At 44.9% G+C, this 25,384-nt stretch overlaps 1 protein-coding gene across 1 annotated transcript in view; it reads right to left on the bottom strand.

Moving 5' to 3' along the window:
• LOC144792080 (putative cation-transporting ATPase 13A4) overlaps positions 1–25,384 on the bottom strand; it is a 315,751-nt gene that overhangs the window by 90,277 nt on the left and 200,090 nt on the right. Inside the window, exons 14-19 of the mRNA XM_078666931.1 lie at positions 22,671–22,827; positions 19,397–19,514; positions 18,079–18,203; positions 15,737–15,900; positions 12,246–12,368; positions 3,249–3,328 (exon numbers count right to left, since the gene is read on the bottom strand). Of these exons, the coding sequence (XP_078523057.1) occupies positions 3,249–3,328; positions 12,246–12,368; positions 15,737–15,900; positions 18,079–18,203; positions 19,397–19,514; positions 22,671–22,827 (767 nt within the window). The remainder of the gene's footprint in view (positions 1–3,248; positions 3,329–12,245; positions 12,369–15,736; positions 15,901–18,078; positions 18,204–19,396; positions 19,515–22,670; positions 22,828–25,384) is intronic.

Here is a 25,384-nt window from a genome sequence, read left to right as displayed (position 1 = left end):
TAAAGTATTTGTGCAACACTTCAAACAATAAAACAGTGAAACACCACATACAAAGATTTCACACCAGGTTAGAAAAATAGATCTGACTTAAATGAATAAAAAAAAGACCCAGGCGCAGCAGAGGGGATACGTCGATTACGATGAGCGGTGAAGCTGCAATGCGGAGTTTCACCATCGAGCCTTTCGTTGAGGACTGTGAGGAGCGTGCGCTGGGAAACGTGTTGCACAGCTGTGGTTCCAAAGAGAATGTATTGGTCCCAACATGTGCGATGCAAGTCTTTTGCAATGGGTCCTATACTTGCAGCAACAATGTGTCCGTTCTTCTCGGGGATGCTCCGCTCAGCCAAGGAGTTGTGTGTTTTGCTCAGGGATGCATCACTCAGCAGAGAAGATGCATGAGTTTCACTGGCAAGCACCTTAGGCCCACTTCAAAGGGTCCTGGACTGGGGTGGCACCACTTGGCTGGGTAGACTCACAGATGGCAGAGTCTAGGTGCAGGAGCTAGAAGCCTGCTATGTCCCTGAGTCTTCAGATCAGGAGGCCAGACAACTAGCCCTTGTAGTCATTCTGGGTTCTGGGGTCAGAGATACAGGTCCAGTCCTTATCACAGAGGCAAAAGGGCAGCAGATTGGCACAACTAAGCAGGAACCCAGTAGAGTGCTGTCCATCAGAATGGCAGTCCTTGAGCAGCACATCAATCCTTATTTCTGGCATAGAATCCACAGGTCAAGAAGTATAATCAAGTGGTGGTGTCTGATGTTCAGTACTTATACCCAGTGGTACCTCTAAAGTGGGGGGGACTTCAAAGACAAGCCTTTGAATAGCACAGCGGTCCTCCTTTTCCTGCCCTGGCTCCAGACTTACTACATAGAGAAAATACAGCCCCATGTCTGTGGACAGGATACAGCCTATTCAGGTTTTAAGTGAGGCTGTGCCCAGCGCCGCATTCCCTTCCTGCCAGAGATTGGCCGTTAACATAAACATAATCTTCAATTGTATGTGGGTGTCTAGGAGGAAGGCACACTACACCCAGTCATATGACCAGAGACAGGGTACAACCACTAAATGGCTAAAGCAGAATTGCAATTCGAAATCCCACTTTACTATACATTGGGATTTCAAATGAGGAATCCAGAGACATCAGACATGAAAGGTTATCTCTTCCTAATTGGTAATTAAATTTATAAAATATAATAAGGTAATCCCAATGTTAACCTATGGGAGGGATAGCCCCTATCCGTAGTGAAAAACTAATTTCAGAGTTATTCACTATCAGGACAAGTCAAACTTAAAAGTACATGTCCTGCCTTTTCAATAGATCGCACCCTGCCGTCTGGGTTGACTAGGGCCTACCTTAGGGGTGACATGTATAAAAAGGGAAGGTTTGGGCCTGGCAAAAGGTTTATTTTGCCAGGTTAACATTGCTTTATAAATAGCAAATGCATGCTCTGCAATTGCAGGCCATAGACATGGTTAAATTGCTACTTAAATGGATGGCAAAATTAGTGCTGTAGGCGCAGTAGTAGAATTTAATTGGTAGAGCCCTATGTACATGTATTACCACTTTACTAGGGACTTATGAGCACATTAAATATGCCAATTGGGAATGAAACAATATTACCATGTTTAGGAAAGAGAGCACAGGCAAGGTATCACTGGTTGGCAGTGATAAATTGTGCAGAGTTCTATTACCAGCACAAACAAGGTCATTAAAGTGGAAGAGGAAGGCAAAATGTTGGGAAGGAAGACCATCCTAAAGTGGTCAGGTCGAACACCCCCCCCCTCCAGTGGAAGTGGGGATAGCTAACCAGCCCCTTGGCAGTACTCTTCACTAAGGAAGAAGAACCTGAAGAGACCATCAGCATTGGAGTGGTATGAGCCCAGAAGATGCTTCACCATCATGTCCATTCCCTTCAGAGAGATGAACCACCTCAACAGTTAGACCACAGGTCCCTCAAATGGCTAATGCACATACAAAAATCCCTGTCTGAACCAGGAAGCAAGTCCCAAACAGGTATGGCCTTAACTTCAGTGCCCAGACCACAGCAAAAGTTTCTGTTTCATTCGCACTCCACCTCTGTTCCTGTGGACGTAGCCTCCTGCTAATGAAGGCTACCGGTTGGTCTAGGCCCTGTTCATTCAACTGTGCTAAGACCACCCCATGCTATGCTCTGAAGCCTCTGTCTGCACTATGAATGCTTTGGAGAAGTCAGTAACTTTAAGATCGGGTCCTGTACACATGGCCTCCTTGAGGGTATCAAAGGCTTTCTGACAGGTCTCTGCCAAGATCACAATCTGGGCTGGACCTTAGAAGTCAGTTCAGTTCACACTTCGATTCCTGGCTCCGGCGCCAGCTCAGCCCAGCACCATGTGACTCTGGGCAATAGCTCACTTAATTTCCAAGACAGCCCCCAGTGCCTTGAGACCCGTAAGCGTGAGTAGTTTGCGCTTTACAAATACTGATTTTTATTTTTGTTAAGGGCCATATCCCTTCACAAAAACCTGTAGTATTACTGGAGACAATGAAGTAGATTTGTGGGTTCTTAATTGCATTTGCTTGTTAGTCAGACAGCAGATACCCTTTGGACTTTGAGAGGTACTGACCTCTTTGCTATATTGCTCATTGTGTGGCTTTATGCTATGCTTTTCTTTGATTTGGAGAACTTTTACTGAAGTCTCCACTATGCTGGAACATTTGTTGCTTTACTTTAATTAATTACGGTTTCCCATCTTTACTTTAGGATTGGATCAAAGAGAGGATTTTAAATGTTTTCATGTATAGAGAGGAGGATCAAAACCTACCAATTAACCATCATATTCCTTCTCATCTTTTCTATCACTGACAAGGAATTCCTTGTGGGCTTCTTATTGCTAATGCAACATTTTATTCAGGGCTTTGGGTTCACTTTGGTGATTCCATACTTCCATAATATTATTTTGAGACTAAGATTCATCAGTCTGCTTTTGAATTTGCAATACATCCATCAAACCTTACTCAGCAGTTTTGGATTCCTATTGTGTAGTCCAGGGATTACACTGTTATGATTGAACATCGGTTAGAGTTTTAACTCCATTTTACCTCTCTGGGCAGCTTCAAGATGCATTGACCATCAAATGACTAAGTACGGCCAAGTGTTCTTTCACTCGTCATTGTACAGTTTCTATCCGCCTGTACTCCCAGTGTGTATCCACAGTCAATATGTTCTTCTGGGCCACATGTTTCATGCATTTTTACATAGGTTTCTTACTCTAATTTCAACAGTTCCTCAACCAAGCTTGCTTTCTCTCGAGGAGACATCCTGGCAAAGACGACTGCGTTCAGCAGAAACTGAAAGAAGGAGAAAAAGGAAACCAATTTACTCTTTGCAATGCAACAGGATCCCAGTGTTTCAATTTCGAATAATAATTACTACAGACAATGGATCATCTGTATTTCTCATAACACCTATAAACAGTAATCTAACTCCTCAGTTATGCTTATTGTATCAAACTTAGAAAGCTGAACAAGCTGAGTAGATGTGGCAGGATTCAAGCCTGTAACCTTCAGCTTACACAGAGGCACTACCTGAGAATGGCTCATGGAACACCCAGATTGCACCCGGCACTGGGATTGGCTGAGGAGAGTCTTGCCTGGGGGTGTCTTGGGGAATGTACGCGCCCCTGGCTCCAAGTCTGACGGTAGCATATCCATACCTTTTAATAATGGGAGCCTTCCTGTCCTCCTTGCAATGACCCTTGTAATGAGATACAGATTAGTAGACTATTCTCGGAGGTATCCTTAGTTTGAATGGACTCCAGCCTTTAACTCGGCAACCACAGCAGCATTAATGGAGCTCCTCTGTGCCGAGTACTGCCTGGCGTTGTGTACTTCTGCCTACAGCACTCTGTTCCTGATTCTGCCACTGTATTCCTACCACTCATCAGACCCCTGTACATGAATGGATTGTATGAGGCCCTGACAGAGGGGGTTCATGGTCTCTTGAGATGAGTGCAGCATAAGTACTACTTGACCTGTACCTGAGAATCTGTTCTGCCTCCATATTTAAGCCTTAAAACACCCCTCCTACCAATGATCTCACTAATATATTAACCTACTAATGGCATCTCATGACCACTGCCTCTCCCTAGCATAACATGGGGTTGGGGCATTATGATAGGTAAAAATTGGCATGCTTCCATGACATGCCTGCACCCATTTATGAGTTTATGCCCGCTCAGCAGAATGTTGGTTAATCTTAAAATATTATGGACATCAATGCTGTTAGAAATGGGATTTCCGGCTGGCTAAGGCTTGCGCCAAAGTCAGTCAGAAACCACCATTCCTAAGTCAGGGCAAGGGAGTTACCCACCAAGATAACCCTTCTCACCCCCTTGGTAACGTGACACGAGCAGTAAGGCTAAACCCGGAGGCAATGTGAGTTAAGTGTTTGCGCGCGCACCCAGCAACAACACCCAAGGCCCACCACAAAGGAAACTCCACACAACGTATATGTAAAAATAGCCTTTGTATTACAAAACACATTAGATAGAAACACACACTTTACAATGTTCCAACAGGCACGCGCAGAATTTACAGGGGATTATGTACAGGACAGGGCCACAGGGACCACTGCCAGGAATATGCACTTGTAGAACATAGAATAATCCCTTTAGCACCAAAATAGAAAATAGAGCACACAAGCAGTAACTACTGGTTATAGGTAAGTACCACCTACGCAACCCTAACCACCTTAGGAGAATGTCACGCAGGGAAGCAGGGCCTTACTAGGAACACCTGTACTAGAAAGAACAACCACCTAAGTATCACAATACTTTTAGGGGTATAAGCATGAACATATTACACACGATGCTTCACAACATTCAGAGGTGTAGGGAAGGAAAACACATGATGCCTAAACATACATTCAGCGGTGTAAGAACAAGGCACATGATGCATCAAAACACATTCAGAGGTGCAGCACAGAATAATTCGCAGAAATGACGTAAGCCACAACCTGTGGCTGTCCCTAGGCCAACTGACATCTCAGGGGGCTAGTACGCCCTGTGTCCCAATGTCAGGGGGGCCTAAACATCGCAGCTGCCCACTAAGTGCTGGGCAGCTGGAGAACTGATGGGGCCAATACGTGGGAGCCCCGCAGGCTCTGTCCAAGAACACTCGTGAGTCTCGTGGACTCTAGAATAACTGGGGGCAAGTGGGAGCGGCCCGCTGCTTTCCGGGGCCACTCTCCTATGCAAGGACCATGCCCCCTTCTACGTTGGAGTCCCTCTCGGGGGACTCGAGAACAAATGGCCACCAAGAGCCTCTAAGGCTCGTAAACAAAATAGGCCGGTTTGAGCCTCTCGTGGGCTCCAAAACAAAGCAATGCCCCCGGAGCCTCTCTGGGCTCTTTAACAAATCCGGCTGGTCGTTGGAGTCCCTCCCTGGGGGACTCGAACTCAAGTGAGGCCCCACGGGCCTCCCAACACTATGGGCCTCGCACTGGCGGGGTGGGGCGGGCACCGGCAATGTGCCCCGACGCCCCCCCCGCTCCCTTGAAGCACTCACCGGGTCTTTGCGGCAGCTGGGCTGGAGAGCTCCCGCTCCTCGGGACTCTCCGGCGTCGCGTCCTCCTCTCGCTCTCCGGGGCTCTCCCTCACTCTAGGGAGCCCGGGGGGGGGGGGGGGGGACAGCGGCTACACTTGGGCACTGCTTCCTGCTTCTTCTCGCTCCGCGGAGGGGGCGGGACTTCCGGATCTCCTCGGGCCGGCAGCCAATCAGGGCGCGGCCTGGGGAATGACGTCACGGGGGTATCCCGGGCCGGCAGCCAATCCCAGCGCGGCCCGGGGAGGACATCAAGAGGGGTCCCGGGCCAGCAGCGGTGAACTCGGTGATACAACGAGGGGTAGGCTCCCTCAAAATCAATATTAATGCGAGGTGGGCACTCGCTGGGGGCCACATCAATAGCAGGTACCCGGCAACATGTGGCGTGGGCAGCCGCGAAAGTGGAACAAAAGCGCTACCAAGCGCTTAGGGGCAAAAATAAAGCGCTCCCAGGAGCTAGTGTAAAATAAAGCGCTCTCCAGCGCTAGGGGCCCAAAAGTGAGCAACAAAATCCTTCAGGAGTCCAGGACATCAGCAGTCCAGGGGCTGGGCAGGGTCCAGGGAGGCAAGCCTTCCCCTTGGCCCCAGCAGCAGCATGCCCCTGGTAGATTCGAGTTGGAAACAAGAACATTTTGTAAGGGGACACAGCCCCTTTTTATACAGTGAATTCCTTTGTCTCAGGGTGCAGGGTGGGGGAAAAACCAGTCGCAGCTGGTTTTGGAGAACTGTGATGTGCTCAACCACCCTTTCCTTTCGCTGGCCAGGCTAGGGACATTAGATGCACCACAGGAGGCGGAGCCAGCATTGTGCGGGGAAAGCCCAGCCCTATTCAGGTCCCAGGTGCACCACTCCCTCACATCACACATTCTAATCTCAACACTCACCACCGGGGCAGATCATCATGACTCATGGAGCCTGGCACACCAGCCAGCTCCAGCCAATCACAAGCCAGCACATTCACAGCACAGACAGGCACACTTCTAGAAGTGGCACTTCCATATTAGACACAAACACGCTGCACACACCATTGCACAGCATTCATTCACACGAGTCCGCACATATCAGACTCGAGCCTGCACACCCCACGCATCAGGAACTACCAGGGACACATACATTTCCCATGCATTCCTGTGGGAGGGCAGGCCTATCTCACCACACGCACTCAGAGTGCGCACGCACTTTCCACTGGGACACAGTAAAAGTGCGCAGAAACCAAGAATCACCATCCCCAGCTCACATATAAAAAGCAAAAAGTTCAGGGGTGAACCTGCCAGAAGGGCCAAGTCCAACAAATGTTATAAGCATGCATATCACATGTCATAATGCTATTGATTCTTGGCATAATATGCACACCCATGATGCGAGGGTGCACATGTTTGGCAACTCCACAATAATGGTGAGGATTATTAGCATATTGTGATCATCCTTAGAGGGCAATTTTGGCTCAGGCATCCATGACATGAAGCTGTCCAATTGTGGCCTTCAGTGAGGGGACAATTATTGGAAGGATTGTGTATTTATTTCCATACACCACCCATTTCTTGGAATTAAACTTGCAGACATCCTTATTGATGCTAAATAATGTATAACTTTTTTTAATGATAATTACATGTATTACTGAGTGGGCTTAAAGTCTGCTACAGAAATCTCTATGCAACCAGCATGTCAAATGCTTCCTTCCAGCCAGGGCCAACTATTGTCAAGGCCAAGACCGGAACCACAGGAGTCGAAGGCGGACCCAATGCCTCCTACCAGTTCGTCACCCAATATATTAGAATTCTTCTGGGCATTGCACTAGCACGGGGGAAAGGGGAAGTGGAAAGAAAAAGAGAGACAGCCTGGTCTGGATTGTAGGCGATGAACACACGGTTGGATCAGTCGAGCTGGTACAATTCAGTATGCTGTGCCTGTAGCGGACGATAAGAACCTTTAAGCATGCATACAACACAGTCAGGTAATTACTACAATCTCGCTATGTCTATTGTACACTTTGTTTACCGAATTTTCACCAGTTCATTGCTTCTCTCTATATTGGTTGTGTTACCGTATTTTCCGGCGTATAAGACGACCCAGCGTATAAGACGACCCCCTACTCTGCTTGATAAAATGTAGGTTTCGTGCTATACTCGCCGTATAAGACTACCCCCACTTCCAGCGCAGTCCAACGCAGTCCTGCATAGTTGGCTCGTACTTTGTACGCTTTTGTAACCTGCACACTTATCACTTTTTTCTCCAGGAATGTACCCATTGCTACCTCATGTATTTTGGTTGCTCACTATTGTAACTTTTGATCCATGTAACTTAACGTTTCCTTTTGTAATTTGTTCATTTATAATTGTTCCTCTTGTATCCATACTGTTCCTACTGTAAAGCGCTCCGACACCTTCGGGTAAAGTCCGCGCTATGTAAAAAACGCCTGAAAACATACCTTTAAATTTTGTACCCGGCGTATAAGACGACCCCCGACTTTCCAGAACATTTTAAGGGGTTAAAAAGTCGTCTTATACGCAGGAAAATACGGTATATTAAAGTTTCTGCATCTACAGAGAAAAAGTAAAATACTATAAACAGGACTTCAAAACTCAAGGAACTCTTCTATGTATTTTTTAAGATAGTTACTCAAATTACCTCTATTCAAATAAACCTCTTATTAATAGCATTCAACGGAATTGGTAGTAGTTGAGTTTGTGCTGCGTCTTATTGTTTAGTCTCTATCAAGTACCAAAACGACTTTAAACCACTATTGCTTGTGGGGTATTTAACCAAGAAGAAAAATGGTTGGTTAGCACCAACTGGTGTCATAGACACCTCTTACCACCGCAGCACCAGGAACTAATTACATACAGCAGCTTGACACGATGAATGTTTCTCGGCACACCCGTCCTATCTACACTGAGGAGATTCGTTTGTCCCACGTTGCGCATGCGTGTTGAAATATCCAGGACACGGAAGACGCTTGCTAATTCACCTGAAGACAAGACCCGAGTCTCGAAAGGGATGTTACTGTTGCCAAAATTATATCAAAATACAAAGTATCAGGAACAACTGAAATGCCTAACTATCCTTGTCACGCGAACAGTTGAAGTGCGCGGTTCATTTTCTAAACTGGCGCATTAAGCACCTGGCTTGGCGCGCGCTTCAAAGGTCTAGACGGCTGACTCCACTCTCCAGTAGTGTCAGCGTCAGCCATGTTGGATTTCTGCAAAACCAAAATACATCTTTTTAAAAAGAGTTTAGTAACCCTTAGTTTGTTCTTTTTGTGATAACATTTAAATCGAGTGTTTTTCTTGTTTTTCACTCTCAACAGATTTTGTGTAGTCAGACAGATCTTGGCAGTTATGCATTCATGCATCTAAGGTGAATTCATTACTATCATTATGATGCTGGAGCAAATAGTCCATGGTCAAACTTAAATGTGCAGCATTTCAGCCACTAGAATGAAACTTGAGGTGCAGTACTACCATGGAGATAGACTTAAACAGGTCATTGCTTAACAGTTCAAAGGGTTTATAGAGTGTCACCAGCCTCCATCACGCTCCTACAGAGCGCATGTCATCCTAGACACAAGCAGAGGGAGCAGCGTTTATGTAATTCAGAGATCTGCTCCTACCACCTGGATGTTCCATTTGTGCCTCAGACACCTGTCTGCAAGGGTATCATGTACCTCTGTTGCTATCTAAAACTTAATTTACAAAAGTCACGTTATCTTAATGAAGCTATGTAAGGAGTGCCAAACTCAGCTTTAGTGATAGACTTTAGTTTTGTTATAGGTAATCAAGTTCTAATGGCTAATTCAACACAATCTAATTAATCTTAGAGGTTGTTTCATAGGCGACAGCCCAGCTGCAGCCACATTCAAATATGGCAAGTGACTAGCTCTAATCGACGATTCATTTGTTCCAGTGGATCAGTTTAAACTTTTTAAATATTTTAAGCAGTTATCCTTGTAGTTATCGACCATCTCACCCTGGAGATGGCTTTAAAGTACAAATACATAAAAAATGCAAATGAAGTGATCCAGCAAATTATAGATAGATTTTTTTGCTTGACATCTCGTCTAAGTTTACTCAAAAACCCTTTATATACATACTGTAACCTAGATATTTGATGTTGGCATTATACCAAGAGAACAATCTGGTTATAGGAAACATAATTCTACAATTGACCACTTTGTGATTCTCCAGTCGGGCAGCCAGGAGATGCATCACATTAGTTGGCAACCTATGGTGCTCTTTTGTGGATCTCCAAGCTCCTTTCTACATGGTGGACCGGAACAAAGCGGAGGGTTATAATGTTCCCCATGATTTGCTATTTGTGACCTAACCAACACTCTCAGGTGTGAAGATGGGTTTGAATGGGACTCTTATTCATCTGAAAAAATCTCAGTAGAAAAAGATTCACTACTGGGGTGTATTTTAGACCCTCTGCTTTTCAACCTTTTTATTTCTAAATATCTTATTTTTTTTTCCCAATAATTATTTTTCCCTAAAAATAGGAGAAAGGCATATATTGTGTCTTATGTATGTGGATGACCTAGTACTAATTGTCTACACCCCAATGGGTTTATAAAGAATAATCTAAGTCCCCACTGAATACTGTGAAGTCAATAGATTATAAATCGATGTAGAAAAAGGCTGATTTAGATCTCGGCGTACAGGTTACTCCCCCCTCAACAGTGACGGATATCCCATCCACCAAAATATAATCCCATAGGATATAATAGGATTTATATTCCGGCAGATGGGATATCGGTCACCCTTGTGACAGAGAAACCCATCCGCCGAGATCTAAATCAGGCCCCAAGACACCAATCTTTGCAAAGCAGGCAAATTTGTTTACCTGGTTTCCTGAAGATGCTTGAGTTGAGCAGGTCAGAGTCTACAAAAACCTTGGTCTTCACCTCACTAACGCACCTAAGAAGTTTGATATCAGATTTGGTGGCCTCTCGGTAGAGCCAATAAATAAGGCTCTCATAGGAAAATTATTATCTCAAACCCTTTATGGAACCAAACTATTGATCTCTAATGCCAGGGTAAATTGGAAACATCTAGAAAATCTGTGCTCAAAAAGACTTTTTGCATTTCTGGCTAATTTAATTATGCATGCCTTAAGACTAGATCTGGGCTATTCTTCTTGGGTTTTACTGCTGCAATTGTGTGCCCTAAAGTTTATTATTCTTGTTAATTGAGACTACTGACAGTGCAATGCTTTTGGTTATGTCCAGGAAACACATACTTAATTGGTCAGATGTCCCATTGTGTGAAAGTTATATTTTTCTATCAACTCTGCCTTAAGGGATGACATTTTACACTCATAAAGCTCACTTTTTCTGGCCAAAGTAAAACGATATCGGAGTGAAAGGGCAACAGACAGCAATTAAATTAAAGATAATTATCTGTTCTCCAACAAATCTTTGATGAATTCCTTTCAAGGGATTGGAGTTGAAGGCATTTTCCCTATTTGTCTCAATAAATATACCTGGGATCAATTTCTATGAATGAGGATTGTGATTGGCAGTAATGTTTAAAAAAAAAAAGTTAATTCTTTTTTTTGTCCTCATCTCACCAAAAGACATCTGCAGATTTAACAAGCTGTCGTATCTTACAGCTGGGCGCCCCACGGCTAACTGCATTCGCCTAGGTCAGCCCGACCTGCCCTGGATAGTGAGGGCTTGGTGTAATCATTGGATCCGGGGGAAGACCAACACTCTTCAGATTACTATTATCGAACAAAAAAACTATCGCAAATCCCGGCCCCAGCTTAACAAAGGTTGCCAAATGTTAATCGGTGTTTCCTTGCTACCTTCTTGCTCTAATCATGCCATATCGAGCAAGGCTTTAAGCCAGTCTTCTCTGTTCGGGGGGATAGAGTCTTTCCACTTTATATATATCTCCCTCCGAGCGAGTAATATGGGGTATAGCAGCAATCCCCTATGGATCAGTGATAAAGCCACGTTAGTAGAGCCATTACCCCCAAAAAACACCAACTGAAAGTTGATCTTGATGTTTACTTCGAAGATATCCGATAAGGAGTCTCCCACATCTTTCCAGTAAGATCTTAACTTCCGGACGTTCAAAAAAGATGTGGATGTCGTCCGCATTTGGTGATTTACATCTACGACATTTACGGGGGAGCGGAGAGTGATTGGCAGGATTGTGACAAAAAGAGATACAATTATTTCAAATATGTGTTGTCTACGTGATTTTAGAGTTATACACATTATCATTTCTTCTAGGATGTTCTATTGTTTTTAAAAGTGAGAGAAAAAGTCCCTTGTCCTATTTTAAGAAAATATCAAGCTACAAAATTATCAGCAGCACTAGTCACTTTATTCAAAATTAGATCTTTAGATATTGGAACTGCTTTGATCAGAAATAATAGGTTAACTCAGAAAGGATCTTGTACTGTATAATATCTGAGTTTGTAAGAATAAAACCATTTATCAACAAAAGAAAAAGATTTGAGTTTGTATATGTGCCTATTGAATTCTACTTGTATTGTGTGTTTTTTACAAAAGGTATAAAAAGGTGTTATGTTAACTTAAAGCTAGGCTTAGGTTCTACTGCATATTATTACGTTTGGAGATTTGACATATAAGAAAATATGAAAACATCTTTTTCTAAGATTATGCCTTGAAGAATTAATTGAAAATCTCAAAACTTACTTTTGGGAGGAGACTGTAGAAGTGTTGTAGTATAACTTGATATGTTTTTCCATCCATGGCAAAGTAGTAGTTTCCCAACTGCATCGCATGGCTGAATTTTTCGTCACTGCTAAGGAACATCTCCTGTAATCAAAAACATATGTAGAAAATTGTCATTATTAATGGGTCACATGTAGAAATAACATCAAATGAAAGTAATGACATGAAGTGATATCCCTCTTCCTGCAGGACACTGCAGACTGATGGCAGGACTAGGAGCTCTTTAATAAATTTTAAAAAACATTCATCAATTTTAAAAGAGGAAGGTCACCAGGGTTTTGGGAAGGAAATCAACCCTGTCCACTTCCAAAGAACATTGTGCCATCAGACCATTCCTCAAAGCTCACTTGCCCTATGACACTGTCCTCTGGCCAGGAAGTTTAGATCTGTAAACAAACTGTCCCATCACATGACCTAAGTGTGCTCTTGGCAGTGCCTCATGTCTGAATCTCCTAATTATATGGATAATTCTAAGGAAATGCATCTTTTCCATGCCCCCACAAGTCTACTCTGGACATCTGGAATAATGACCTCGACACTGGGTGCAGGCTGCTCACCAGGCCCAGGCACATGTGCTGTTTCTAAAATGTTGGGTATTTTCATGTCCAAATTGTCTTTGGCGCCCCTCTAGTATGACACTTTCTCGTATGTAGCTGCAACTATATCCCTGACCCCTACCGCCCATATCACAGTACAGGTCTTTCAAGGAGGATCCGGGCTATATTTTCCTTACTGCTTCTACAACATATGATTTAGCTTCATGTTTTCCTTGCAGCTTCTGCTATCTTCAGCCAAGGAACATTTAATGTGATATTGCATTTTAACTTTTATTTGGAATTTATAAACAAAAGTATTTGTTTTACTGTGTAGGTAACCTGGGCTAGAAAGACCAGTAACACGTTTAAAATCGGATTATCAAAGAAACACCTTTTGCATTGATAAGGGAGACCCAGCAGCCATAAAGGAGACATACTGAGAGGAGGCCACAAGAAGTGTGGTAGGTAGCAGGAGAATTCCTTTAAAGCTCACAGGGGCTGAACAGGGAGGGTCAGTGGTAGGGGCGGTTTGCGGCAGAGAGCACTTCTTAGTTGGAACAGGTATTCACCATTTTGGATTTCTAGTCCAGGAAAACTTGGGATTGTTTTGATACCCAAAGCATATACCTTATGAGGATTGGGCAACAATAGTTGCATGGTTACCCTTTAAAGGCCCGCCCAACATCTACACCAGAGAGAGGCTCTGCTAGGATCTGAAGAGGAGGGAGACATCCATTACTGCTTCATTGAACAGTTCCTCCTAGGTTCAGTTGAGCTCCTCCTGATAAATAACAGAGATTGAAACTCATTCATGGTGCAGACGAGGGAGAGTGGGTACGGGAAGCTGCTCGGACACTCAATTAGCCATTGAAACCTTCAACAAAGGCAGAACTCTCTGAACAGCCACAAAGAAATCGTTTTACCCATAGTTTTACTCAATGTTAATTTATCTGAAGTACCACACCGCTAATCTACCTTGTGGCAAAATCATTAAATTGACCAAGTACCCATCTAAGCAACTTCCCATTAAAATACTGGTGTGGTGTGGGACATTCTTCGGGTCTGTCTTTATTTTCCAAGCCATTCACTTTTCCTTTTTCTGCTTTTCTAAGAATTCACATATTTCAAGTTCTACATATATTATTCTGCTAACAAGTTTAGGCAGACAGGCTCTGGCTGATTGCCCCCACCAACTATGGTATATTACTCAGCTCTGTGCCACCCTAATGACACCGGTGAGCTCATTAACACATCTGGATTTGCTCTCACAGAGGTAGTACAGAGAGGACAGTGGGCTGTGTGAGTGGTGGTGATGGTGAGCTCCCTTAAACGGAAATTGGGGCAAGGTGGAGCCACGAGCGATGCCCCATGCAATCATGATACAATCACGGTACCAACAATGAAGGGCTCATTATATATAACACTAGTGACTTCAACTTACAAACATGTTAACAAATCATTAACTTCAGGGATGGGGGGGGGGCTCAGCTGTTGGACATGAGCGTGATGTGCTGACCCTGCTCCAAATCTGCCATCACTGAAGACAGCAACAGAATTTTCTCAAGAGATGTTTGGGGAAACTGATAAATGCAACATGTACTTAACACCACTTGCCAGCCACTGCAAGCCAACAATCTTTGCACGGTTCACTTTAGGGATCACAAACACATGGGTATTCCCTTCTTTTAACACCCAGTGTCTACTATCTGTTATATGTATTTAAATGTAAATGATTGCTTGGCGAAGGATGTGTTTATTATGAACATGGATGCTGGAAAACAATAAGAAAGACTCAGAATACAGAGTGGAAGTTTTAACCATCTGTCAAGCTATATCAATCAATCAAGAATTTGTAGAGCGCACTACTTACCCGAGAGGGTCTCAAGGCGCTCGGGGAAAAAAAGGGGGGGTGCTACTGGTCAAACAGCCAGGTCTTGAGTAGCCTCCTGAAGGTTAGCAGGTCTTGGGTCTGTCGTAGGCTCAGTAGGAGGGTGTTCCAGGTCTTGGCGGCAAGATGGGAGAAGGATCTGCCGCCGGTGTTTGTTCTTCAGATGCGAGGGATGGTGGCAAGGGCGAGGTCCACGGAACGGAGCTGGCGGTTGGGGATATAGAAGAAGAGTTGTCTGTTGAGGTAGGCTGGGCCGGTCTTGTTGGGTGCCTAGTGTGCGTGGATTAGGAGCTTGAAGGAAACCCTCTAGTTGACGGGGAGCCAGTGCAGGTTTCTCAGGTGGGGGGTGATGTGGCTGTGGCGTTGTACGTCGAGGATCAGGCGTGCAGAGGCGTTTTGAATGCTTTGCAGTCGTTTGATGAGCTTGGCCGGAGCTCCAGCGTAGAGGGCGTACCCATAGTCGAGTGTGCTACTGATGAGAGCCTGGGTGACTGTTCTTCTTGTATCTGTCAGGATCCACCTGTAGATCTTGCGGAGCATGCAGAGGGTGTTGAAGCAGGAGGAGGAGACTGTGTTGACTTGCTTTGTCATGGAGAGTGTTGAGTTGAGGATGACTCCCAGGTCGTTGGGTGTCGGGGCTGCTCCCAGTGCCGTAGGCCACCAGGAGTCATCCCAGGCTGAAGGGTTGGAGCAGAGTATGAGGACCTCCGTCTTGTCCGAGTTCAGCTTCAGTCGGCTGATCTTCATCCAGTTGGCGACGGCCTTCATTCCTTCGTGGAGGTTCGATTTGGCGGTGAGGGGGTCCTTAGTGAGGGAGAGGATCAGTTGAGTGTCGTTGGCGTAGGAGAATATTTTGAGGTCGTGCTGCCGGGCGACTTGTGCGAGCCGGGCCATGTAGATGTTAAACAGTGTCGGGCTGAGGGATGAAGCTATAAAAAGCTATAAAAAGCTGAAGAACAACTCTATCTAAAACATTTGCCGTTCCTCGCTCATGCTAATGATAGGCATACCCAGAAGGCATTGCTTACTTCTACTCCGTCCATCTTGCTCTTCTGATCATTCACCACTTGTAGGGTGATGGATGCTGGGCTGGAACCTTCCGGCCCATAGGCAGTGACCAGGATATGTCTGCTAGACTTAGGGATCATTCCAGAACGTTTTGCAACAGTAAGTGCCGTCTGAAGGTTGTCACCTGAGGAATACATACATCAGTAATCTATTAAATACCACATGCAGGTACCTAAACATCAACAGCAAACACCCAAATGCTGTGTTTATGAACGTGGCCACATTTGTTATTTTTGTTTTTAGAAACTTTAATTTCAAATTTAACATACCATGTACAGTCATGTCAGGCCCATATCCACAAGTATATTTTAAAGAGGGACATAGTCCTCAGCTATGATCACACATTAAAACTGTGCTCTATAGCTGGATTATTTCCAAAATACTGGTTGTATTATTAAATATTCACTCAAAGAATATTGCTGTACAAAAATATCTAGGACAGAATATTGAAATGTAAATGCTACATGTACCCAGGGCTTGTAAATTAAATGCTACTAGTGGGCCTGCAGCACTATTTGTGCCACCCATTTAAGTACCCTTCTTAACATGTCTCAGGTCTGTCATTGCAGCCGGTGTGTGTAGGTAAACTGAGGGGGAGGAGGTGTCCCTACCATGCTTGCATTTAACAAAAGCTCTGCCTGGGCACATTCACAAAGCGTTTGACACTAGTATTTTGACCCACAAAAGCTGGGGACAGAGCAGGGAGGCAGAACATTTCAAAACACCACTGGGGATGAAAACCTCCAGAACCTTCTCCTACGTCAAAGCTGGTACGAGGTATAAATAATGGACCCTCAGACCCAACTCTGCAGTAGACCTCTGGAACTGTGGAAGACTAAGTAGGACTTTTGTGCTGCTCTGCAAGAAGGACTGCCACTGCTGCCCTGCTGCCTGAGAAAAAGGACTAGACCTGCATCTGGAACCTTGGAGTGACTCCAAGGGCTAGTTGGCTGGCCTCCCGATCAGTGGGTCTTGACCCCAGTGAGGTGCCATCCCAGTACTGGACCATTTGAAGCGGGCCTGAAGGTGGTTTACCAGGCCAGCTGCGGTCCTGTAAGCAGAACCAACATAGTGTGATATCTCTTTGCAGCTGGATTGGCACTGCCACAGCCCGACACATCCGCAATGCTGGAATCCACATCGTAGCATCCTCAGAACTGCCGCTGCATGGCACACCCTCAATACAGGTCTACGAATTGCAAGCACCTCATCAACAGCATCCTTGGTGGACTAAACTCCATAAAAGGCCAGTCTGGAATCAAGGGGTGGAATTTTTTTCAGATTCCACACAGAAGTTGTAAATCTGCTATGCGCGCGGCATACAGCTCTAATTATGGCAGAAAATCAAATAATGTCCTGGCAGACAAAAATTAAACGCCAATCAAATTTTAAATCAGACTATTAGGAATGGTTTAGATTTGAGACATTGGTGGGACTTGAACTGACCTGTGACTTAAGACAGAATACTCTAAGACCTCCCTCAAGTCCTTGAGGCTACAAAGGGAAGGTTTTTTTCTGGAGAGTCAATTCCTCATATAAAAAGCAGATTGGCCAGATAAGACATGGGGACATTAATAGGATAATATTGTCAAGCCTTTTGATAATGCAGTTGTTCACTATCATGAAGATAAAACACAAATGTCTAAGAAATACTAAAGAAATAATAATTTTGTTTAGGAGAAAATAAAGTCTGGAACTCCAGTCTGGATTCATGATCTGCCAATAAAACAATAAGCGTGACTGTGTCTGTTTAGTTTGACTTCATTTCTTTTGATCTGCCCATATTAACAATACACTTTTATACTTGCTGCAGAACTCCACTTCTGAACTGCAAGCGCTTGCTGAATGTGACATGTTTAGTGTAGGTATTAAAATAGTTGAAAAGCACCACTGCAGATGCTATTTTCAGAAAATCAAGTACTTTTTATACTGGAAGAGTATATCACTCTGACAGAGTGGACCCCTATCTTTGCTTTAAGATTTTGTTATTCTTAGTGACTTTTTAGTGTTTGCAAATAAACCTTTTAAAACAAATTCTTGTGATTAATATTAAAATTCACATAACTTGCAGGTTGGACTTGGGTTGAAGAACATGCTAAATCTATTTACAAGATTGTAACACAGAAGACTTTAAATCATATTTTAAAAAAATGAGTTTCACATATTTGACTAGATGCTTATCTTGTGGGGGTGGACAAGTTACATTTTTGGTTACCCCCTTTATTAGAGGTTTCAGAAATCCTCGACTCGATGTGACCCATGAGAACAGCATGCACCGAGACCCAGTGGTAATCTTACATACCTGTCACCATTACTGTCCTGATTCTCGCCTCCAAGAGTTCCTGCAGCACCGGCTTCGTCTCCGGCTTCAGCTGGTTTTCCATCACCAGTAGCCCAAGAAATTCCAAGTTAGATTCAACATCTCCCCTTCAAAGAAAACAGAAAAGACAAAGATACTGTAAACCAACCAATGTAATAAAGTCCCCAGTATTTGTCTTTCAAGCCAATCTCCGGATCTGATTTTCCACTCTGTTTTCAGGATTCAATGCCACAGCCATCCCTTCTGATCCTCTTATTTCTCCCCCAAGCCCAACAATCAATACACAGCTATTTCCCTATTTTGTATCCTGCTTCAATTTTTCTCTTGCTTTGGGTACATTCGTGAGCCCCTCCAAGCTTGCTTTCATCTTTACCATTCTTAAAATAATTTTTCACTCCTGCCGCATGAAAATGTGTTAATCGAGGAGGAGGATGATATCCCGAGGATGCTTCGGGAGAACCACACTGGTACATGGGTAGCATTTCTTAGCTTCTGGGTCTGCAGAGGCAATTAAATCTCTTCACCATCCAAAGATGTGACGTCTTTGATAGTTCCACTTCCCCACCTACAAATCTATACTAACAAATACATTCCCAGGATGCCACCAAAGTATTCAATATTACCTGGGACAGCAGCCTCTGGCTTCATCCATCTACTTGCCCACATTCTCAATGTAATCATGAAGCTAGTACTCGTCATCCTGAAGCAGCCATTTAACTACAAATTCTCCCCCTTCAGGCGATCAATATAGAAGGAATGCAGAATATGATTGGGTTGCAAAACATTGATATATACTGATTCAGTATTTTGAAGGGGACCTAAATAACATCCCTTCCAGATACTCAATTGGTATTTATTTGGAATCACATTTTGTGAGTTGAAAAAACTAAAATTCAGGTTACAAATTAAGAAAAGCCCTCTAAAAACATGAACATTCACTCAGAAAGCCCCTTGAGGCGTTTCAGTTTCGTATGTTTTTCTATACAAGCTTTCCCATTCAGTCATTTAGTCATGCACTCGCATAGACCTAACATGTTTTTGTAATCCTGAGGCCACAGCCATAAACTGGCCATGTGTCGCACTGGAAGTATCTCTTGAGAAATGAGATCAAACAAAATACAATAGTCATATCATGTCATCAGTGTCAACTAAAAGGCCACTAAATACTAGTCTAGCATTTTTTCCACTTACTACAATGAGATCATCTCTGCTTTCTCTTGTTGAGGTCTGATATTTCAGTCGGGAAATACTTACCTCCTCTTCTTGAAGGGCTTGTGGGATGGAGGACTCACTGTCTTACCTTGCTAAACTGCGCAGTTTAGGATGCATCTCCGATGGCAGAGCCTTGTACGCCAAACCAATGACCCGGAACCCCTGCATGGTGTAAATCTGGAGTTCACTTGAAAAGTTGGAAGGAACTGCTCAAAGAAAAAACATCACAAATTAACATTCTTTTCCATCACTAGAACTTAAATTTTCACAATTCCATTCAGTCACATAACTCATTTTTAATTTCAGATTGAGTGCCCTTTAGTAAATACTCATATTTAGTAAAATAAATTCCAGACAATTTTCTTGGTTATTCAGAGTAATATGGGCTGGATGTTCCAAGAATCAATTTGTATAAAATGGTTGCAAATTATGCACTGACAGTTTACACATTGATTCAAATTTTGTAAAGGAGGTGTTGGCAGCCATCTTGTGACTAGGTAGAGCCCGCGCTTCATTTTATTGAGGCCCCGGGTGGGCCAGGACCCGGTGGCATTGCTAAGAAATATATGCGGGGCCCATGGGGGTCCCCGCAGCCCCGGGGCCTGCAAACCCCCCCTAGGCTTCCTTTTTATTGTGTGGGGCGCCTCCAAGGCCCCCCCAAGCCCCGAGGACCACCACCCGAGGCTTTTAGTAATTATTCGCAGGGGCTCGACCCCCCACACGCCCCAGGGACCGCCACCTCCCCGGGGCACTAATATGCAAATGCCCGGGCCAGGGCTGTGTACTAGGTGGGAGGGGGGCCGTGCGGCCCCCCTCCTGGAGCCCTTTATGGCCCTGGGGACCACCACCCCCCAGCACTTTCTCCTGCAGTGTACCAGGGTGCCCACCCCAGAACACTGCTGTTTGCTATGGTAGGGGGGAGCCATGCGGCTCCCACCCTGTCATACAAAACACTGTTTGGATTTTGTAAGCGAGAGCAGGTTTGCTGCTCTCGCTTACAAAATCCAAACGAGATTGCTTTTCTGCAAGGGGAGCTGCATGTTAGCAGTTCCCCTTGTGGAAAAGCAATGCCGGCTCCCATAGGAGGCGGGGAGCCGGCGGGACCGTGGGGGAATTGACGAACCCCCACGGTCCCCAACAGATAGGGCCGGCCCCGGGGATGGGTGTCCCTGGGGCCAGAGGTGGCCCGGGAGGAGGGTCACACAGCCCCACTCCCCTAAAAAAAAAAAAGAAAGGCTGGCCTGCCCCGGGGGATGGGGACCCAGGGGGCCACGATTGGCCTGAGGAGGGGGGCCACTCGACCCCCCTCTGAAAAATAAATTAAAAAAAAGAATGGCCAGGTCCCGGGGGATGGGGTCTCCGGGGCCAGAAGTTTCCCTGGTGGGGGGGGGGGCATGCCACCCACTCCCCCCCCAAAAAAGTATTAACAAAAATAATAAAGGCCAGACCCGGGGGATGGGGTCCCCGGGGCTAATGGAGGTCCCAGGAGGGGGGGCACGCAGCCCCCCTCTATAAAAAATAAATACATGTGGACATACCCTGGGGCATGGGGTCCCCGGGGCCGGAATTGGTCACCGGAGGGGGGCCCACACGGCCCCCTTCCCGTTCAGATTTTTTTTTTTCTTTTTTAAAGGGGGTCAGGCCCTGTGGGATGAGGTCCCCAGGGCCACAAAAAAACAAAAAGACGAGGGGCCATACAGCCCCCTTCTTAAAAAAATGAGATTTAAAAGAATTACCGGCATTGTGTCTGAGGCCCCGCCCACTCCCAGCAATACTCTGCAAACGTGCCCTGTGGCGCGTTTTAAGTTGGGGAATTAATTCCTGTTCAATACTGGGGGCCCCTGGGGGCCAATTAGCCCACCAGGTACCTTCAGTATGCGCCGCAGGGCTGCCTTGCAAAGAGGTGGTGTGAGGAGACACCCTTTTTAAACCTCTCTGCAACACAGCTCTGTGGTGCTTTCTGGAGGTACCTGGTGGGCTAGTTGTACCCCAGGGACCCACAGGACTCACGGAGATTTAATCCTACAATTTACAACGCACCAGGGGGCGTTCTTGGTTCTCTTCAGGACTCAGAACTATTACCCACTAAAAGAAAAAAAATACAAAAATATACATGACTACGTCGCTTCTGGCTACCAATAATTTACCTCAAATTCACTTGATTTTGAGTTAAATTTATCGGTAGCCAGAAGTGAAGATTAAAAAGGTTTTTAGACACTTCAAATGAGCTGTGACTGACGCATCACCTCTACAGCAACGCATCACCTTCTTGGTACAACTTATCGTCTTCGAGCATCGATACGTCACTGACATCACAACCGACTTATCACCTTCGATAGTGACGCATCCACTCCTTTGCTCAATGCATCATCGACACATCCAAGGCACTTTTCAGCGGGTCTGCATGACTCCTGCACCCAACAGACGCTCCATCATTGTGGGACTGTGCTTTTGGATTTGACCAAATAACTCCAGTTGAAGCTATTTATTGATAAGCATTACATGTTGATGTATGCTTGCAAAAAGTATAACTTGACTTGTTCAGGTTTGATTTTTATCATTTTGATCTTGTTTTACTCAGATAAATATTGCCTAATTTCTAAAAGGGTGTGGAGTACGTTTGTGGTGCTTGCACTGTGTTACTGTGTGTGCACAAATATTTTACACATTGCCTCTTTAGTTTAGCCTGAATGCTCTGTGCCAGAGGCTGGGCATAGGTAAACTTTTAGTGTGTACTACAATTACCCTGACTAAAGTGATTGTCCCTACTTGGGCAGAGTGCATACCTTTGACAACTAGAGACCCCCATCTCTAACATGTGTTATTTAAAAAAATCACTAGTAAAACAGCTGTATCTGTAATTTGTTTTATGGTTCAAATTGCACTCAAACAGGGGGCATGATTTTAATTTGCATTTCATATGCTGGCACCACACAGTCTAGCCCAGGCCAGAACGATTGTATGTGCCAATGCTTGTTCTAAACTGCAATTAAATGGTGTTCTGGGCCCATAAGGCAAGATCATGACAAGGCGTTACCTTTCCACATTACTATTCAGCTCAGTTCTATTTATAACGCTGTTCACCAACCGTAAAAATACAGGAGAGGTTTCACATGAAGAAAAAGCATATTTCAATTTAAAAATTTCTCCTCATTTCTGTGTATAATTTATAGTGGGTTACATATTATAAGAATTTAAAAAAAAATCACAAATCTGCATAGTAAGAATATTGAACTTTATAAAGTTGCTCACCTGGGGGCCTTTATTCCTACTTATAGAGAAAGGACCCGAGAACCCTGCAAGGTTTCCCAATGTTGTAAATGCTCAATGCAGAGTTATTTTTACTCCATGTCTCTGAATACCTGTCTCAGGTCTGCAGTAGCTGATCACCTTCTCTGGTGCTCCTTTCATGAAGACCAGACACTGGTCACCCCCAATCACATGTGTGACCACTGACATCCTCTGTAGGCCTGAGGAAAATGGGAACTGGTGCACGATGGCGAGGCCTTCGACAGGTACCTAAGGACGAAGCACAAAGTTAAGCCAGCATGATTTTGAACAGTTAGATTAACATTTCTTGTATTTTATGTTTTCCCGAGGGCACTATAGGCTGTTCAGGACACGTAGCATAATGGAGGTATAATATGTCATGGCACAAATGTCCCAGGTGACTAGGCTGGTAGGGGGCTTGGAACCACAACTAATTATTATTATTATTATTGAGGGTGATCTAGATTCTCAGCTGGATGTGGAGTGTCCTAGAGTCTCTGCTGGTTTTGGAGGTGACCCAGAGTCTCTGCTGGGTTCTGGAGATGCCCTAGTTGGACCCTAAGGACCCTCAGGACTCAAGGGGATTTAATCCCCCAATTTACAACGCACCAGAGGGTGTTTTTGGTTCTCTTCAGGACTCAGAACTATAACCCACTAAAAGAAAAAAAAGAAAATATAAATGCCTACGGCGCTTCTGGCTATCAATAATTTACCTCAAATTCACAAAACGCAGTGGTTATTTAGGTCTTCCTTGGGTTAACACAGTTTGTAAACTATTACCAGTATACCCCATGTGCCTTTCTCCAAGCTTTACCGGTGAAGCTTGTTGAGCTATGGGCAAAAGGAAACTACAGGACAAAGCCCAGGGTACGGACCTTTAAAAAAAAAAGCCCTCCGTTGCTATTTGCTCTGCTGCAATGGATAGGATTGAGACCCTACTTAAGGATTGCCACGAAATTGCACATATATCAGCTATTTTGCTTTCCCCTCAATCTGCAAATCGCAATAAATCCGATAGCCATTCTTTGGCTCTGTTGGAACCCTCTCCTGTCCCTCCCCCCACCAAGAAGGCTGCAAAACGAATCACACAGATGTTTAAAAAAAACTCCGGAGGGTAGTGTCAAAGGGTCAGGATGTAGGACTCCGGAACTAGATCAAGAACCTTTAGTGGCTTGTAGTGAGCACTTGGACATTCCTGTAGAAGTACAGGTAGTCCAAGTTGAATGCCATAATAGATACAAGGCCCTTCAGAGGAGGCAAATGGAGTGATCGGGTGAGTACTTATTGGCCCTAATGACAAGAATTATGAATATTCCTCTTTATTGTTTGGCCTAAAGGTCACTATTGAGTCCCTCTGGGAGGAGGTTGCCTCTCTGAGAAAGGTGGTTGCTGATTTAGAAGGGAGGGTGAACAGTGGAAAAGTCAATCCACCAGGGTCCCACACAACAGTACCAGCTGATGTTCACGAGGTCCCTTACACCACTCACCTCAGGCCAGCAAGGAGGCATGATCCTGACAAAGCATCTCCCATTACATACCTGCCCCACCATGTTCTCCCTCAGTGCTACAGCCGTGCTCTTCACAACTTTCCTAGAGGTCGTTTTGGCTACAATGACCATAGGGATAAGCTGGTAGCTTATTGAGAACATTCTCGGGTTGGGTGGTTGGTAGAGAGCCCGAAAGAGTTGAGGTGATATTAGATGAGGGTTGCTCCTGCATGTCAAGCCTTGGGCAACTATTTGAAAGAGGAGTGGTGAAGGAGGGTTTACACATCCACAAATATGCCCAGGAAGAAGCGGCAATCTATCTTGTGGAGGTCGCCAGGATTCGGACTCACTTAAAAATAGGGCAACCTAATGGCTCAGGGAAACACAGCACTGTTATCCCATCATAAGTGAAGACATTAAGAAAGCGGAAAGACTCATATTGCCAGGGATGCTAAAAGATGTAGTTAAAGTTAGCTTTTTTAATAGATCCTTAGTAGAAAGTGAGATGGCAATTAACTCTTGTACCATCCCACTTGTCAATACTACCATTGCCATTAAATATAGACTCCCCAAGGGTATAGGCCATGAGTCTAATGGGGCGGTTCCAAAGATATGGGTATTAGCGATCCCAGGAGAAGAGGGTAGTCAAGGATGACTACAGGATGGAGGATTGTCACCCCAGGATGATAGTGAAATGAGCCCCCAGCTCCACTGCGACAAAATCGCAATTGAGGTATCCCTCCTTGTCTGGGTCGCCTGTTAACACTGATGTTGCTCTGGCCCCATCTTGTAAAGGCTTAAAGGGGGAAGGTGGTAGTATTGCCACCATAAATGAGGATAGGGGCGATACCCCTGAGCATAGGCTCGATTACATCCATATTAATGTATCCTATCGGCAGCTAGGGGTCTTGGTATGGATTGTCACGGGGATCACCAAACAAATTCGACCCCGAATGGGGCAACTTTGTGGATTCCCATGACGTGATTCTATTACAGGAAACCTGGACTCGGCATCCTCCCCACAGGTGTGGGTATTCATCACATTGCAAACACAATGAGATGATGGACGGAGCGCTGACATTTTTTAGACACTCACCCCCAGTCACAGATCTGGGTTGAATCCATCAGAGGTGTCCCTTCCTGCACAAAAACAATCCTGGCTCTACAGTAGGCACCTTTGCAAGTTGCCTCTCAGCAGCCACAAGTGCACCAGCACAGAGGGAGATAGGAATGCACCATATCTTAGTAGATATGGCACATTCCTACCCTCTCCATGTGACACAGCACAGCTAGTGGTACTTGCTACAGAGCGTTGCGTC

The sequence above is a fragment of the Lissotriton helveticus genome, chromosome 11 (assembly GCF_964261635.1).
Source record: "Lissotriton helveticus chromosome 11, aLisHel1.1, whole genome shotgun sequence".
Lineage (NCBI taxonomy): Eukaryota > Metazoa > Chordata > Amphibia > Caudata > Salamandridae > Lissotriton > Lissotriton helveticus.
This window is presented reverse-complemented; position numbering and strand designations above follow the sequence as displayed.